General features: G+C 40.7%; 1 protein-coding gene across 1 annotated transcript in view; it reads right to left on the bottom strand.

Annotated features, from left to right (window-relative positions):
* The window catches only part of cox10 (cytochrome c oxidase assembly factor heme A:farnesyltransferase COX10), a 34,667-nt gene extending 18,979 nt beyond the window's left edge, over window positions 1–15,688 (bottom strand). The window contains exons 1-4 of the mRNA XM_067575531.1: window positions 15,545–15,688; window positions 13,510–13,652; window positions 12,932–13,328; window positions 10,720–10,844 (exon numbers count right to left, since the gene is read on the bottom strand). Coding sequence (XP_067431632.1) covers window positions 10,720–10,844; window positions 12,932–13,328; window positions 13,510–13,652; window positions 15,545–15,575 — 696 coding nt within the window. The 5' untranslated portion in view covers window positions 15,576–15,688. The remainder of the gene's footprint in view (window positions 1–10,719; window positions 10,845–12,931; window positions 13,329–13,509; window positions 13,653–15,544) is intronic.
* Window positions 15,689–15,958: the final 270 nt, after the last annotated feature.

Raw genomic sequence — 15,958 nt, 5'->3', positions numbered from 1 at the left:
TTAACACCGCCACTAGCAAGCTTTAACATAATACATGCATCTTGCACCAAATGGCAAGAATGAAAGCCTAATGAATTTAACCCTGTGTGTGCCATTTAAAAAGAACACACCCTCCGATCGGTTCTGTAGAGGTTGTAAAGGTCTCTGAGACAGCCAGAAATAAACACTGCTGACTTTTTAACTAAATGAATAAACTTGACTATTAAGATTTTGAGAGTGTGAGATGAACCCTATGCTTGGGGGGGAAAGCCTTGGTGTATGTTGGTAACCATTTTGTTTTCCAGCAAATGATGCCCTTGCCCCAAAAGCTGAATCAAATTAGCATGCAGTGTTGGCTCACGGGCATGCCATAAACAGGGCTGCTTTTGTTAATTATCCACGGATCTCAGTATTACAAAGAGTGTTCCTAGTGTGCCTTAGGCTAAGTTACCTTCAAATAGAGAGAGGGGGTGGGGGGGGGGCAAACTTGAGATTCATGGAAAAATAAAAAAAACTGTAAACAAATATATAAACATGATGCCCTAAACACATGTTTTTCTAAATCAATACTCTCATCAGCCTTGCAAAAATCATAGTTTTTGTTCATTGTTTGGCTACTGTAAAAGCAGAAACATCCATAAATAAATTGTTTTAAGTGTTTTTTTTTCCTTTCTGTTTATCTGACCTTTACGCTGAAAGTTTGTGATGTATTAAAATTAAGTGCAAAGAACTCAGTGAGCTTTGGAAATGTCTTTGTATCAAAAAAAAAACAGCGATTAAGTTTCAGTGCAACAGAAAACAACAGGTCCTTTCATGAAATTTGTTATCCACTTTTCTGTCGTTGCTTTTAAAGCAACATGGTACCGCAAATCAAAACACAGTGTGCATTCATCTGGCTAACATTAGCATTGCAAAAGACATTAAGTCATAATACTTTTACTTATCAAAAAAAAAAAAAAAAAGGGGGTCATTTGGAGCTGTTCAACTAAACAAAAAACATTTGGGTACATGCCTGGCAACGTTCAGTGATATTACATCTGGTGAATAGGCATGCAAACCTCTGGCCTCGATCTGCTAATGTTTATCGATGCAAACGGCCGCTTCTAAAATAAAGTGCATCTTCGGTTACCCGTTATCACTGTCCGCAATCTGCTTCAGTGACAGAAGCGACAGAGGGACAGTTTCTCCGCTAGACGTACAGGGGCCTTTACACTGACTGATACCTCCACAGTGCATGTTAGAGGTGCTGACACAACACCATCTGTTTCAGAGGGAAAGCAGGCGCGGAACAGCAAAGAACAGCAAAACTGCTAAACAGCTCAAGAATTAAGACACTTATTTTAAGAATACTTCTGGGAGAAACATGCTCATAACCTGCTGACTGTAAATATTCAAACTATTTTTAACAGTAACGACCGAGAGAGAAAAACAAATACGTCAGATGAAGTGTGCTGGTTGGTGTAACAACATTTACTCAGCTTGCATGAGGTCACCCATTGCTAAATTCAGTGTGAGGTGTAGAAAGGTTCATTGGTGCCAGACAGTGCTGAGGTGGGTGGTTTCTCCCCCCCCTCCCACCCCCTCTGAGTTAAGTCTCAATGGTGTCTGCATCTTGCCTTGTTGGTCACTGAAGCCCATAATCACAGTGTTTTGTCAAAAACTAAAGGCTGATCAGGGAGGTGGAGAGGAAGGGGCTCCACCTGCCTGTCAGTCAGTCAGTCATGTTCGTGCTCTAAGGGCGGAGGTGACTCTTATTGTGGTGAGGTGTGTTTGCCCAAACAAGTAGCGGAGATGGAAGCTCAGAGAGGCAACTGTGAGTGTGAGTAGGTGTGTCTCCGAGTGTGATCTTGACAAAAGGCTGATGACACGCTGTGGACAGCTCCGATGAGAAACCTCATTTTCCTCTTACTTTGAAGTAAGGACACCCTGTTCTTAGTGAAGAAGTAAAGAGCCCATGAACATAAAGTACATAAAGTATGATTATGTGTATTATCTATCATCTGTGTTGTGTGTAAGGGGCTATATAAACAAAGCTAAGTTCAGTATATACAGTATCATAAGTAAAAGCTGTACATTTAAGAGCTGAAATCAACAATTATTTTCATTATCGATGAGTCTGCCCGTTATTTTCTCTATTAATCAATTACTCAATAAAATGGCAAAAATAGAGGAAATTGCCTGAAACCTGAAGATACTCAGTTTATGATCATATAAAACAGAAAAAATTAGAAAATACTCATAATTGAGAAGCTGAAACTAGTGAATGTTTGACAAAAAAATGACTGTAACTATTAGTAGGTTACAATAGATTCGGATTATTTTGTCGATCGACTAAAAGATTAATTGCATCAACTCTAGTATATTTATCTTGTTATGTAAATATAACCTCTGCAACACATAAAGAAAAATTAAGGCTGGGCCAATGAATTTGTTTTGTAAGAATGCTTATTTCCTTCAGTACGCTAATGTTGGCTAATGTGTCCATAGAGAAGAGGAAGGTAATTGAGATCATGAGTTGTGATAATTTTGATGTGTTCCCTCTAACAACCAGTGGAGCTTAATTTCAGAATGATACAGCTAACATTTTAAAAATGTGACCAGGAAATATTAGGCTTTATAGCCATCATGGTATCATTACTTACATTATACAGCTGAATGCAAGAAAGATGATTAAAAACCTAAATTCTTATTGTTGGACAAATTAAATTGGATAAAGCAGGTTGTAGTGGCAGCATGAGGTGAGCTGGTATTATACAGATTCACATCAGACAGGAAGCTGAACTGCTTAAAGGGAAAATTCACCGCTGTGAATATGAAGATTTCTTAAAACAAGGTCACCTATGTAGTAGAAATGTGCAATTATATTTGAAATGAGTACCCTATGACTGGAGAAAACTGAGGCTGTAGATTCCCCTTACCGCTCTTAAGGGGGAATCCGACAACAACCAGCATGCATTGCGTGCGACCCGTCCAATCAGACTGACTGACTCTACTGACGGTGTGTTTACAGCCAGCAGAGCGGCCGTTCATTTGCATGTACTACCCTCATTGTAATTATACAATTCTTATTGAAAATTGGCAAATCTTCCCTTTAAAATGAACACCCTACATGTTCTTTCATTAACTGCTGCTGTTGACTGCCAACACTCAAATGAATCCCCTCTAACTCTGTCCATTGACTTGATTATGTTTGGTCTGCATGTTTAAATGTTGTAATCCCTCTACTATTGAAATGCATACGATGTTTACAGGCATGGTCAGTAGCTGCATCATAGACAGCTGGTTTTTGAAACTTTACACTGAATTTAACACTAGTATCACGACTAGGACTTCATCAGTGCTACTTTGGCTACGTTTGTGTAAATAGCACAGACGATTTCTTGGCCACACAGCACATAAAGATGATCAACTCTCACTTCAACTGCATCACTGATGCCAAATTCTTATAAAAGAATGGTAAATGTAATCAAACGCACACAAATAAAAATATTATTGGACAGCAGAATATTATCAACATCACTGTATCTAAGCCTAGCTTACATTTTGCCTGGCAACAGTATTTGCTCTCGCTTCCCCTCGGGCATTTATCTTGGGGGTATATATTAGGTGGATTTGCCGTTCATGACTTTATCAGAGGAAAGCATCTGTCTCCCATCTGAGGCTGTAAGAGCTCCATTTGTACAGTTTCAAATGGATTGGCACCCCGTGGTTGACAAAGACAAAAGGCTTTAAAAGAAATTAACTATTAAACAGGGCTGTCTGGTTAAATATTCATTTTAATCCAGCACTGAATGAGATACCCATCGAGTCCCGTTCGTGACATCTTGCGAGGCAATTAAAAGGGAATTTCCATCCCTTCTCGCAGGCCGAATTAACAGCTTGGTGGAGACCATTCGAACAAAAAAAACTCCAAACTATCAGTGTCAAAGATCAGCTTGCTCTCTTTTGTTTTAACTAAGCTGAAAACAAGATCTTAAGAGCAGCATCTGCACGAAGGAAGGACTCATGTTTGAGTTAAATCGCCCATTCGGCTAAGCTTTTGATGTGTTCAACCTTTTAATTTGCACCTCACAAAAATGCCCCGAAACACAATCCTTTGAAAGACAAAACACTTTTGAACAATTACAGTACACAGCCGGTGGAACTAATATGACAAGCACTGAAACTGTTACATCTCCATCAGCCTTCAGATATCTTTGAAGCTCTCCAACACAAGAAAAACAAATACAGTGTGTCCTTAGCGTAGGGGTTATTTTGAAGCTATCCACTGCAATTCATCAATTCCTGGTATGAGAAGGGTGGCGGGGGGGGGGGGGTAGTTTTCAAGAAGAATGAAAATAAATTGCACAAAAAAGGATAGCAATGTCATCATACTAGAGATATTCTTCAGCGCCTGTTTGAAGCCAGATCTTCTGTCGCTTCTTCTCAGTGGGGTACAGACACAAATCTAGTGTGGAAGGGTTTCATTGTCTTTGAAGAGGGCGACGTTTGGTTGGTGTTTTAGTGGCTATGAGGTCTTATTACAACTAATGACCCTCCTCAAGAGGTACCATGTTATGTGAGGTACCCCCCAAAAACTACAACAAGAGGAGCCCCCATCCTGGAAAATTGTGGTGGCAGCCTTGGCTGTTGGGGGCCCTGCTACCAACCTAGCCTGAGGAAGCCTCCTACCACCTACAGCGCTGCTAATGGACGCTTTCGGTCTGTCTGAAAGAATAATAAGAAATATCTGTGGAGTCGAGCTGGCAAGCATCACTATAATCACTGCCAACTATACACTAGACCTGAACGGAGTCTATTAAATGTGTGACACTGTGGTATAAAGGAAATGGTTACTTGTTTTATAGAACACTAGAATACTAACATCCTTTAGTAAATGTATCAGCCATATTTTAATGATAAAGACACATACAAACACCCAGAGCAGAATTAACGTCTGAAAACAGCTTATCCTTGCACATCTTGCTCGCTTTGTGTCTTGGTACATTACCTGTGATGTACTCTCTATGCATTCAAATAGCATCTTTAAAAATGCACTGGAGGAGAGTAAAAGAGAGAAGAGTTTAATAAAAACCCTTATTGGTGACTTAATGTGATCCTATTATTGTCTATTGTCTCACTTCTTTCCAAACTTATGTTACTTACATTTACTTGTTGGCTTGTCTGATTACTTCCTGTCCCCTAAATGAAGCACTATGTACACACTTGTGGATGTAAACAGCCTCAAACTAAAGCTGACAGTCGGTGTTTAGTACTTCATTTCAAATCCAGTCTGCTGCAGTACAGCCACAAAAAACTCTTGCAGATTCATGCATTATAGGTGAAATGCCTCAAGCAGGGGATTCAATATGTAATGTGAGGGAATTTCCAGGCTCAGTTCGGATCACGTTTCAGGTGGCGGCACGTTGACCTCCCAATGTTTGGATAGATATGATTAACGAGATGACTGTCACTTCAAACAATATAAAAGATAGTAGTCAGAGATAAAGATCTCAACTATGAGAACAAGCCTGCATTGTAACAGCATGTGATAGTACACTAAGGTATCACATCTATTAAAAAAGATTTTAAAAAGTCAAACATGTGCTGATAACACAGAATTGTCTGCTTAACCCGTTGCCGTGTTCAGTCAGGTACTCAGACACTCTACGGAGCTGACCAAGATGCACACACACACACATACAGAAGGAGGCATGCAGGAGGGTAAATAATGCATGCCTGCACAGGACATGAGAGAAGGGCGTAGTTTGGAGTGGTAGGAGTGGATTGGGCTGGGGGCTTGTGGGGGCTCGCTTATGCGTGCCAGCCTCAGACAGCTCACCACAGGAGAGACGCAGACACAAAAGAAAACTCACTGTCATGGTCACGAAAGCAGAAATGACACTAGGCAGCCGCAAAACAAGCCAGCTTGAATTTTCATCAAAACAAACACGCGAGCTGACACGGTGTGACTTACACTATAGCCGCTGTCAAAATAGTGGAGCAACACTCATTTGACAGTAAAAGGCCATATCGGGGCTTGTTTACACTGCTGGGGACCTCAGACTTCCCCCCGGGGTCTTTGAGGCTCCGGCCTAAAACTCTCGTCTGACCCAATTATCCAATTAGCTGAAGTAGTGGCCAGACTGGAAGGTGATGACAGCTGGAACACCTGCAGAGGCTGTGCCCAGCGTGGGGCCCGGGGTCCTGGAGACCAGACCGACCAGTACTTTTTTTTCTACCGACGTTAGCCAGGATTGTGTTCTGCAGAAACAGAGGGAGCTCTGTAGTGAAAGCTTTGTTGAGATTCTGAGCAGGCTGAGGTATTTCTGTCAGAATAAGTTCTCTACAGAGAATTACCCCCTTTTCAGTTAGACCCATTGACGTAGGCTTTAATGGCATTCTAAGCAACACAAAAGGTGTAAGAAAAAAGTCAAAAAAAAAAAGTTCTTAATTGCAAACCTACAAGAGCTATGTCAACTGGAAGCTTAAATAATTACATCCCTGTGGTGCAGGAGCTGACTGTCCTCTCTCAGCATTAAGTCTTTTGACTGTGGTGACAAACTCTAGACGGTGACATGCCATTGTTACGTGACTCCGGGTGCTTACACCCTTCCGTCAGTTTCCCAAATAGAGTAACATTTTAAAAAGAAACCACAACATTTCTGTTTGCCCAACGGGTACTTCTCAATGGGACAAAGAGCAGCCTTGGTTTTTGACAGCTCCGCCGAAGGTCTGGCTGCCACTTCCAAGAGTCAAAGCATTTTTCTCTCCCTCGAGGCATTTTTCCCTCCTTTTCCTCAAGGTAATTCGACAGTTGTGTGGTCACATACTTGCACACTCCTTTGCCTCTTCAGATGCCAAGAATTAAGGGATTAGGGAGGAGCAGAAGAATCCATAGGAAGTGATCTTGACTCTCTGCTTTGATTTGTTCATCAAGCTTTTGTTTGATTTTTCATATAAAAAGACATCAAGCTTTGATCACGACTAACCACACTTATAGTGAAGCACCAGTTTTTTTCAAGATGAAAGGGAGTGAAACAGAAAAACCCTGGCAACAGATCTGAAGGAAGGATGTTTTTTTTTTTTCTTCTCAATTCACTTTGTCTTTTCAAGATTATGAAAATCGAATGGATGACCAAACTGTGAAGATCAATCACACACGCACACATGTGAGGCTGTGTCTTTGACAAAGAGCTGAAAGGCAGTCCTGAGTATGTCCGTCCATTGCGGAGAGGTGCGGAGTACTGCCGCAGTGGAAGTGCAACGGGCAATTATGTGTTACACATGACATCTCTTGTGCTTCTGTGTGTATAATTACACTCAGGAAAATGACATTCTTCTCCAAACAAAGCAACACCGACAACCAGTTATATCGTATGTAGAAGGACACATACTTATCATACCAGACGAGTAGAGGGAGGCGAGGCACACAAGTTCCCTTTTCTAATGCTGTTTATTCTTTTAGACGCCTTTTAAAGAAAATAAGGGGGCCATTGCATGACTTTGTCTGATATCCGTCAGTCTCCCTTCAAGACAGGTGGCTGATTTACCTGAAACAAAAGTCCAATCTGAAACTTTTGCTTATTAAGACTACGATGACAAGGCAATATCCCTACACAGTGAGACAGAGAACAAGGGGATATGGGAGCAGAATGGATTCTGACTTGTGTGAAGGCTCAGGCTCACATACCAGCTACTAGCCACAAAAAAGCAAAATGCTTGGCCTCAAACACAGTAAGCACTGATGAATCTCAGGCTGAGAAACACAAGACCATTTGTGAAAACAGAGAGAAACGTTGAAGTAATATTCCACGAAGATCTTTTTACAGTTCGCTGTATATTTACTTACGGAAACTATGTGAAGCGGATCAATAACACCGTCAATTCTGACACTTCTTACTCACATTTATAATGCAAAATTAACTCTTTTAATACACCCTCCTTCATATCATTTCTATGTGGAGACTCCATCCATAGAATAAAATATCAAACATTTCATGACTTCATATTAAAGATTCATGACTGGTCTACTTTGGTTTGAAGCATAAAAAAATCTGAAAGTTCTATGACTATAAAAAATGTTTTTTAATAATTTTATGCTCTCTTTATTACCCAATTTAGGACCTAGTAAGATTTCTAGAAATCTTTTGTGGGAACAAAAGCCAGAGTGTTAAAGCTTTTGAGCCAGTGACCCGGTTACTGTGAAGATAACATACAAGATGCCAATTCTCACAGGAGCAGCGCTGCTATGTTCACGGAGCCAAAATTTAATTAATCACCAAAAAAAATTGTTGGAAAGCAAATTTTTGCAACGACATACCAGTGAAAGACGTCCCTGACACTATGAAAACTATACTGTAGTGGTGACAGACATCTAGTGTTCGCTGCAAGTTTAAACACACTTATCTAATTTGCAACTACAATTTGGGCTTCGTGTGCTCTGAACTTCACCTTTGCTCGCGCTTCCCCTTCACTGTAGGCTTGAAACCAGACCTGACCGTAGGAGGCCGAAAGAGAGGGTCTAAGAGGCAAATCACATTGTTTAAATGAAATATGAAACCATGTCATATCTTAACCTCGAGCTGAGTTAGTGGAGAAAATGAAGACTGACAGAACTGTATGAGGGTGGGCCTGCAGATAAAGGGACACCCAGGGTACGAACGGAGGCAAGCGGCCTCTTACATCACTCAACGCTCTGAACGTCTTGAAGCTAGGCTACTCTCTTCGGAGTGAGGAGAGGGGGGACATTTTTCAAATACCTGAAGGATATTTACACACCTGCTCAGTGTGAGGTAGAGGTACACAGAGGAGTTGGAGCACGGTTCTGTTTCAGGCCACTGAAGAGACAATACAATCTTAACCTGAGTGCTGGACTGATTGACACTATTCACGACGACCACAAAAACATAACTGTGTAAATATTTGCACATTTATATCCACGTACGTAACCCCCTGTGATGAAGCACCGGGGGGTCAGACTGTACCTATATTACAGAATGCCGACTCAGGTCAAAGATGATCTTAACTTCGTTATTGTTGTAAAACAATGAAGGCAGCCCTTGGAACGTGGCGGTTTATGGCAGGCTTGGGTGGAAGGGAGTGGGGGGGGGGGGGGGGGGGGGGGGGTTAGCCTTAAGGGCAGAAACCTGTGGTGTAATCAAGGCCCTTGCCAAATTACAGGCCAAAGACACTACTACGCAGAGTTTAATCGAGGGCTGAGAGAGAGGTCACCCATTATACTAATATTCTTGAGTCAAGGAGCACATTCCGATGTAAAAACGTCAACACTAGGAAACAGAGGGAGGCCCTACTTATTCTAGGCATCCTAAGTGTCTAGGCGCACCAGCTCTCCTTTGTTTATAGCTACAAAAAAGCTTTCAGCAGGGAAATAATAATAGCATTACAGTCTGCTCGATGCATTTTGGCGATGTGTAGCCAAAGAGGAATGTAGAGTGGGTACAAAAAAGGGGTTGCGCTGGCTCTTTCAACTTCTCTAGAACACAAGCAACACTGAGCAGGAGACCTGTAGATGTCAACAAGTAAGTTCCTGTTTGTATAACATGTCAATAAAAATGTATTTTGCGTTATAAGATCAACAGATATCTTGCCAGCTCTCAGATGAGTCCTCACTTTCTTTCCAAACGGAAATTTGTATTTAAAAAATAAATAGATTAAAGACAAAAAAACATCTGTACTGTTTACTGCAGTTCTTGAAACAATTACCCCCGGCATGTGTTTTTTGGTTTATGGGATCTTTGTAGTTTGAGTACATTAGCAGTGGTTAATCAGTCATTTTACACTGTATTACCAGTTTATTAGATACACCTGTTTTATGTTATCCTGTAGCGACTCCTATCTTTTTGAAGCTTATAATGTTCAGTTTTTGTTGATATTGTTAAACGGTTGTGATCATATTCTACGGTTACAATATTAGCACACACACACTGACATATCAAGTTGTCTTCAGCTGAAATTCATTCTTAAAGAACTACTATCATGAAGAATAAATGAATAATAGGGGGTGTAACAGTTCCTGTATTCATCCCGAACTGTTCAGTACAGGATGTTCGGTTTGGTAAAAGCGACTTTCCTCGGTTTGGTATGCACCCTGACCTAAACAATAACATGTAACATGTGGGTAGCATACAGCATGCTGATGGATGGTTGCTCGCCGGCATAGCCAAGTTACCCTGGTTAACCTGGATACCCATGCTCATGTAGTGTTGCTGCCATCATTATTATTAAAATATGCGTTGTTTTCCCTGCATTTAAACAATTTTGCGTCTCCCCAGTCTCCTTCTCATCTGTGTGAAACTGAATGTCGTGAGAACCGGTTCTGAGTGACCATGAATCAGCAGAAAACAGCTGTCAGCAGGTGTCCTGACTCCTCGTAGGAAATAGAGGGTTTGTTTTGCTTTTGCACTGCAGCACAACTAAACTGTTAGTTAAGGCCAATGACATTTTTCAAAATAAAAGGACCAAACTATTATTTTCTAACTTCCTTTTTCCTGCTGTACCGAAAACATACCTAACTATGAATTTTGTGTATCATTACACCACTAATGAACACGCAATATCCTGAAACAGCATTAATATCCTATGGTGACTGACATTAACCATTCTTCATCAAGTTTTTGATTTTTAGTTGTGCAGTGATTATGTAGTATGAAAACATACAGAGCCAAACACAAAACACACTCATACATATTGAAATAGAGATGCACGGCCTTGTTTGGCCTTGTTGTGAGGATAGCTGACCTGGTTGATTGAATTGGCAGTACACGAGGAAAGGCCTGTTCCCAGACAAGACACGAAGAAGATGACGGGGTCAAAGGGCACTGGAGCCATTGCGTAGCCGGCTGCTGCAGTCGTAACCACCAGTGCTGAAATCACCAGAAGAAAAACAGAACAAATCAAAACAGGAATTTAAGAGTGCCCTTCTTTATGCATTACTTCTTAAATTAACAGTAGTCTACTGGTTAAGATGCATGCCGTGTAAATGCAACGTCCGCGGTTTGTTTCCTGCAGCGGACCTTTATTGCATGTCATTCCCCTTCTCTATCTCCCCTTGTTTCCTGTCATATCTCAACTACCACTATCCAATAAAAGGCATAAAAGTGCCCCAAAAAATATTTAACCAAAAAAAAACTGGTAAAGAACACTGCAGATGTTATGCTTTGTTGTCGTAGAAGCCTGATTCAATGTAGAGTGAAGGAGAGCGGTGAGAAGGAAAAGATGAGATAATATCATATTATAATAGTGCAAGATGAACTGCCTTTTCATGCGTTCTTTTTATTTGTTTGAAAACAAATTATAATCAGTCATTAAATGAGTATTCACAGACTATCCAGCTGAGAGTATGCCTTAGGCTGTATTCAGACTGAAGCTCACTGCCGCAGGGTTGAGTGGAGGTGTGTGGGCGTGTTTATTTGTGCTCTAGAAAGTAACCGCTGTGGAAAAAAAAAAATCAGAAAATAACGTTTTATTCATCTGATTCACCGGCTTTCTCCCTACCACTGCTGCCTCTCTTCACTCTCTAGCTCGCTTGACCACAGCTGCTCTCTCTCCCTCTTTCTTTTTCTCTCTCAACTTTACTTTTTAAATAAAAAAATACTTTTAATGTTATCAAACAAAGAGAAATGTCCTCTCCTCCTCCATGTAACATCTTTGTACTCCTTCATGGCAGGGTTGTACAGCTCTGATCAGTCTCTTCGCAAGCTGTGATTGGCCACCGCAGCCTTCAGCCACAGTGGTATCAGCTTGCATTCCACCAAAAGTAGACTGGATCAACTTTCCCACACAGTCCACTGTGGCCAAGCCCCACTAGCTTGACACTGCCCACAGACTTACTTATCCATTGCTGATCCATATGTTCAGTATGTTCCAAACACTAATACAGACCTGCCGACCCTGGACAAATTTTTTGAGCGACCTAGATGTGTCAGATGCAAATCACTGCTGTTCGCACAATGAATTATTGTACATAATTTGCAAAAAAAACAGTACATCATTTGCTTACATGCAGCAGTCAAAACAGACAAAAATGTGAATATAATAATTATGATATAATATAATTGTGAATATAGTGCTATGAGAAGTAAGGAGGGGGAATGAGAGGGATAAAATCTATGTTGTGCTGCTGTTGATTTGCAGTTTCCTGAGATGACATTACGCATTTCTCAATAACCATCATCCCCGCTTGATGTTTGGATGAAGGCAGGGGAATGAATCTGACGCTACGATTGGTCGAACTCTTCTTCTTCTGCTTTTCTTTTTGCTGTTAGACTTCAGTCCTGCACATGCACAATTGAACTAACGGGCATCACAGGCTTTTTGCATGGTTTAGAGTGACAGATCGTATCAGCGTACTTCGATGTCAAAATGCATACAGGTTAGCAGGTCTGCTAATAGTTTCTCCACAAAAATAGCTAAACACACTATTTACACCTCAGGCCACAGGCTCCCCATAGCTGTGAAGCTCCACCAGAAGAAGCATATTTAGAGATTTATTGCAAAAAGCAAGAGTTGTTTGAAACATACTGAGCATACGGATCAGCAGCAAAGTAGATTACACTGCAGGTCTTGTCTTGTGTGACCGTGGCTCAAGTGTGAGACAACAAGGAGCACATTGTTGCATAGCAACACGGCAATAATACCATAAACTCGCAGACTTAATGAATAAATGACATGACTGTTTTCTCTAATACTATGCTCTGCACTACTATGTAATCTTGCTGCTTGCACAGTTCTATTCTATTTATGGTGAATAAGCAGGTACTTTTGCACCTGTGGTGATGAATATATATCTGTATTTTCTTCACCCATCTTCTTCTTCACCAAGTTCTCACATAGTTCAATAGGTGTATGTGATTCTGCATCACATAAGCCTTTCTGTTAATTATCTGCACGCATCAACTTCCATCTGCATATCTTATTTCATATGACATAATAAAGATGCATTGTATTCTACCTGTGAGTTTGATTTTGGCGAGTCTGGCGTAAACATCCGGCAGGTCAGCCACATCGACCTTCAGCTGCTTCCACTGTCGGTCTAAACGTGCCTCCCTCGCCTCATCCGTCTCCACCTGGACATGGGGGGCCTCGTCCGAATTCGCAACCGTACTGGACATAGATTTTTTCGGTAACACTGCATCTTCTGTGGCGGCCTTCAAGGTGGATATTTCAGGCTGTGCCTTACTGGTGACATCGTCTGGCTGCGGATCAGCGTCTGTGGCCGCAGGATCAATAGTCGGTATTCTCTGGACCTGCCTCTCAACGCTGTCATCTCTCTCATCCACAATGGTTAGCACCGGAGCCTGTTTGGGGATGGCTCGTTGGTGAAGCTCGTTGTTGCTCTTTGCTACATACTGAGAGGAAAACAAGTGGACGAGGCGGTTAATGGGATCATTTACTGTTATGGTAAAACATACTGCAAAAAAAAAAAAAAATCAGTACACCCTCAAGGTACAGACAGGAAAATGCATTCATAAAAAGCAACACAACATTTTTTGCATAGGAGGATGAAATGAAGACACTGAGACTAGTTACCTGACGTTTCAGGAAGTTGAGATGCTGGTACGTCAGCCAGTTTGATGGATCTCTTCTATGCAGCTGAATAAGACTGCGAGTAGTCTGGTTACATCGAGGGACATTTTGAATCAACTTCTGTTTCACACTAACACCAACCAAACCTACAAGAAACATAAGACACAATGTTTAGTCATTAAAATACATACTGTTTGTTTGGTTTCATATTGTCTGTCTGTCATAAAACAACATACACATAACATACTTGACAATAACTAAAAAACACAGAAAACCAAAGACAAATACTATGATTCAATCCCATATGGAACATGGGCAAGAAGAGACAAAAAAAAGAAAATATATAAATAAAGAACCACCAAAACCAATGTAAAAAAGCACCACACAAGATGAAAAACACTGTCTAGCTAAGATATCCTCATTAAAAGATATCCTATCTTATTTCCAAATGGATTCAGGCCTCCTAGAAACATGCTAACAAGGATGACTGCTGTGCCTCTCATATGTTATCAGTAATAATTAAAGTTGCAACATTTAGTCAAATAAGCCATTGACAGAAAATTTATCGCTAGATATTTTGACAACTGAATAATCATTTTGGTTCCAGCTTCTTAAATGTGAATATTTTCATGTTTCTTCAGTCCTCTATGACAGTAAACTGATATCTTTGGGTTGTGGACTTACGGGGACAAAACGTTACATTTTTCACCATATTCTGACATTTTATGGACCAAACAACTTACATTTACATTTTTTCATTTAGCAGACACTTTTATCCAAAGCGACGTACATATAAGACTGATACAACACAATCAGGGATCTAGTCAGGAGACAACAACACGACTAAGTGCCATAAAGCTTATAAAGTTTGGGACCGATAGGACGTAGATGCCGACAGGCAGTGCAACAAGGCAATGCATAGAGTGCATAAATTGCTTAGAAGCATGTTTTTTTTTCTCCCTACAGTCCATCAAGTGCAGAGGTGTTTGCGAAAGAGCTGGGTCTTTGGTCTCGAGAGGGACTCTGGAGATCGAACAGAGTTTGGTGACTCCTTCCACCACCAAGTACTACAGAGGAGAAGAGTCTAGCTAGTGACTTAGGGCCCTAATTGATTAATTGAGAAAATGATCAACAGATCAATCAATAATGAACATATTAGTTAGTTGCAGCCCTAGTAATGATGATATATCACTGACAATACAGTTCTATATTTTGTTGTGATATAATAGCATGTGGCAACTGAGAGATGTAAACCTACAGTTAAAACATTAAATGTGTACTCAGAATGGCTAAAACACTTCACATACACCAAGAAATGTATTAAGCACACGGAACTGAGATGGATGCAGTATGATACTAACGTTACCGAGCAATATCCTGCAGGATGTCACACTGAAAAATGCTTCTTACTTTGCCACTCCATTTATATCCATGCGGGTAGACCAAATTAGAAACACCGCAGTATTACAGTTCATCTGCACAACAAACGACAGCCTCGAAAATTACAAAAACAAAACAGTTCTAGCAAACTCTGAACATTATAATCGTTACCAAGATAAAACTGATTGCAGGTCTGTTGCAAGTTATAAGCCTGCATTAATTTAGCTGTAAACTAAATGTATTACTCGTGTTGGGTTACGTGGGGACAAACATAATACGAGTGAGGTGTCGATAGCGTCACTACCAAGAACTGTCACATAACCTGACAGTTATAAAACCTACATCGACATTACTTTTAGGGTTTGCTTTTCATGCTGTTTGATAAAACACATTTACATAAAAACACTGAAAACGTTGTCGTTATTAATCAGTTATTTTTTGGTGTCTACAGATGTGGATGACTTCTCTCTAAGGTCACTGCTCTTCCCAAACATACCACAGCAGAAGGAGCAATCCGAGTAGCTAGCATTACATGCTAAGCTAGCAAACTAGCTTCCATCTTAGCCTCAAAGGCTGTTTTCGTTGGGTGCAAATTTTCAAAATGACAATGAAATGTAACGACGTGTTAAACAAAACACAACATTATATCTGGTTTTACCTGACAGTCTGCTACATGGCGCTTTATACATGTTCTCGAATCATAAAGCCGGCTCCCGTTACGACCCTTTCACATGCAGCGAGCCGCCATTTTGACCTCGTTAGGTAAAGTGAAATACTTCCGGGGCACAAAACGTCAGACCGCGCGTGTATGTCACGGATGTGTGTGGGTGTCGGTGTCGGTGTGTGTGTGTGTGTGTGTGTGTGTGTGTGTGTGTGTGTGTGGCAGACACGCAAGTAGGAGAGCGTTATGTCAAGCAACGATGAAATAATACTATTACTAGCTCTAAAATTACTTCTCCTTTCTAAAGTAGATTTAGTTAAGAATAATGTTAAAAAAATATCCTGACACAACACTTGAATTCTCTATGAGAATATCAGCCTATATAAATTGGTAATAATAAGTATATATTAT

The sequence above is a fragment of the Thunnus thynnus genome, chromosome 20, assembly GCF_963924715.1.
Source record: "Thunnus thynnus chromosome 20, fThuThy2.1, whole genome shotgun sequence".
NCBI lineage: Eukaryota > Metazoa > Chordata > Actinopteri > Scombriformes > Scombridae > Thunnus > Thunnus thynnus.
Note: the sequence above shows the minus strand (reverse complement) of the source record. Positions and strands in the feature narration are given on the sequence as shown.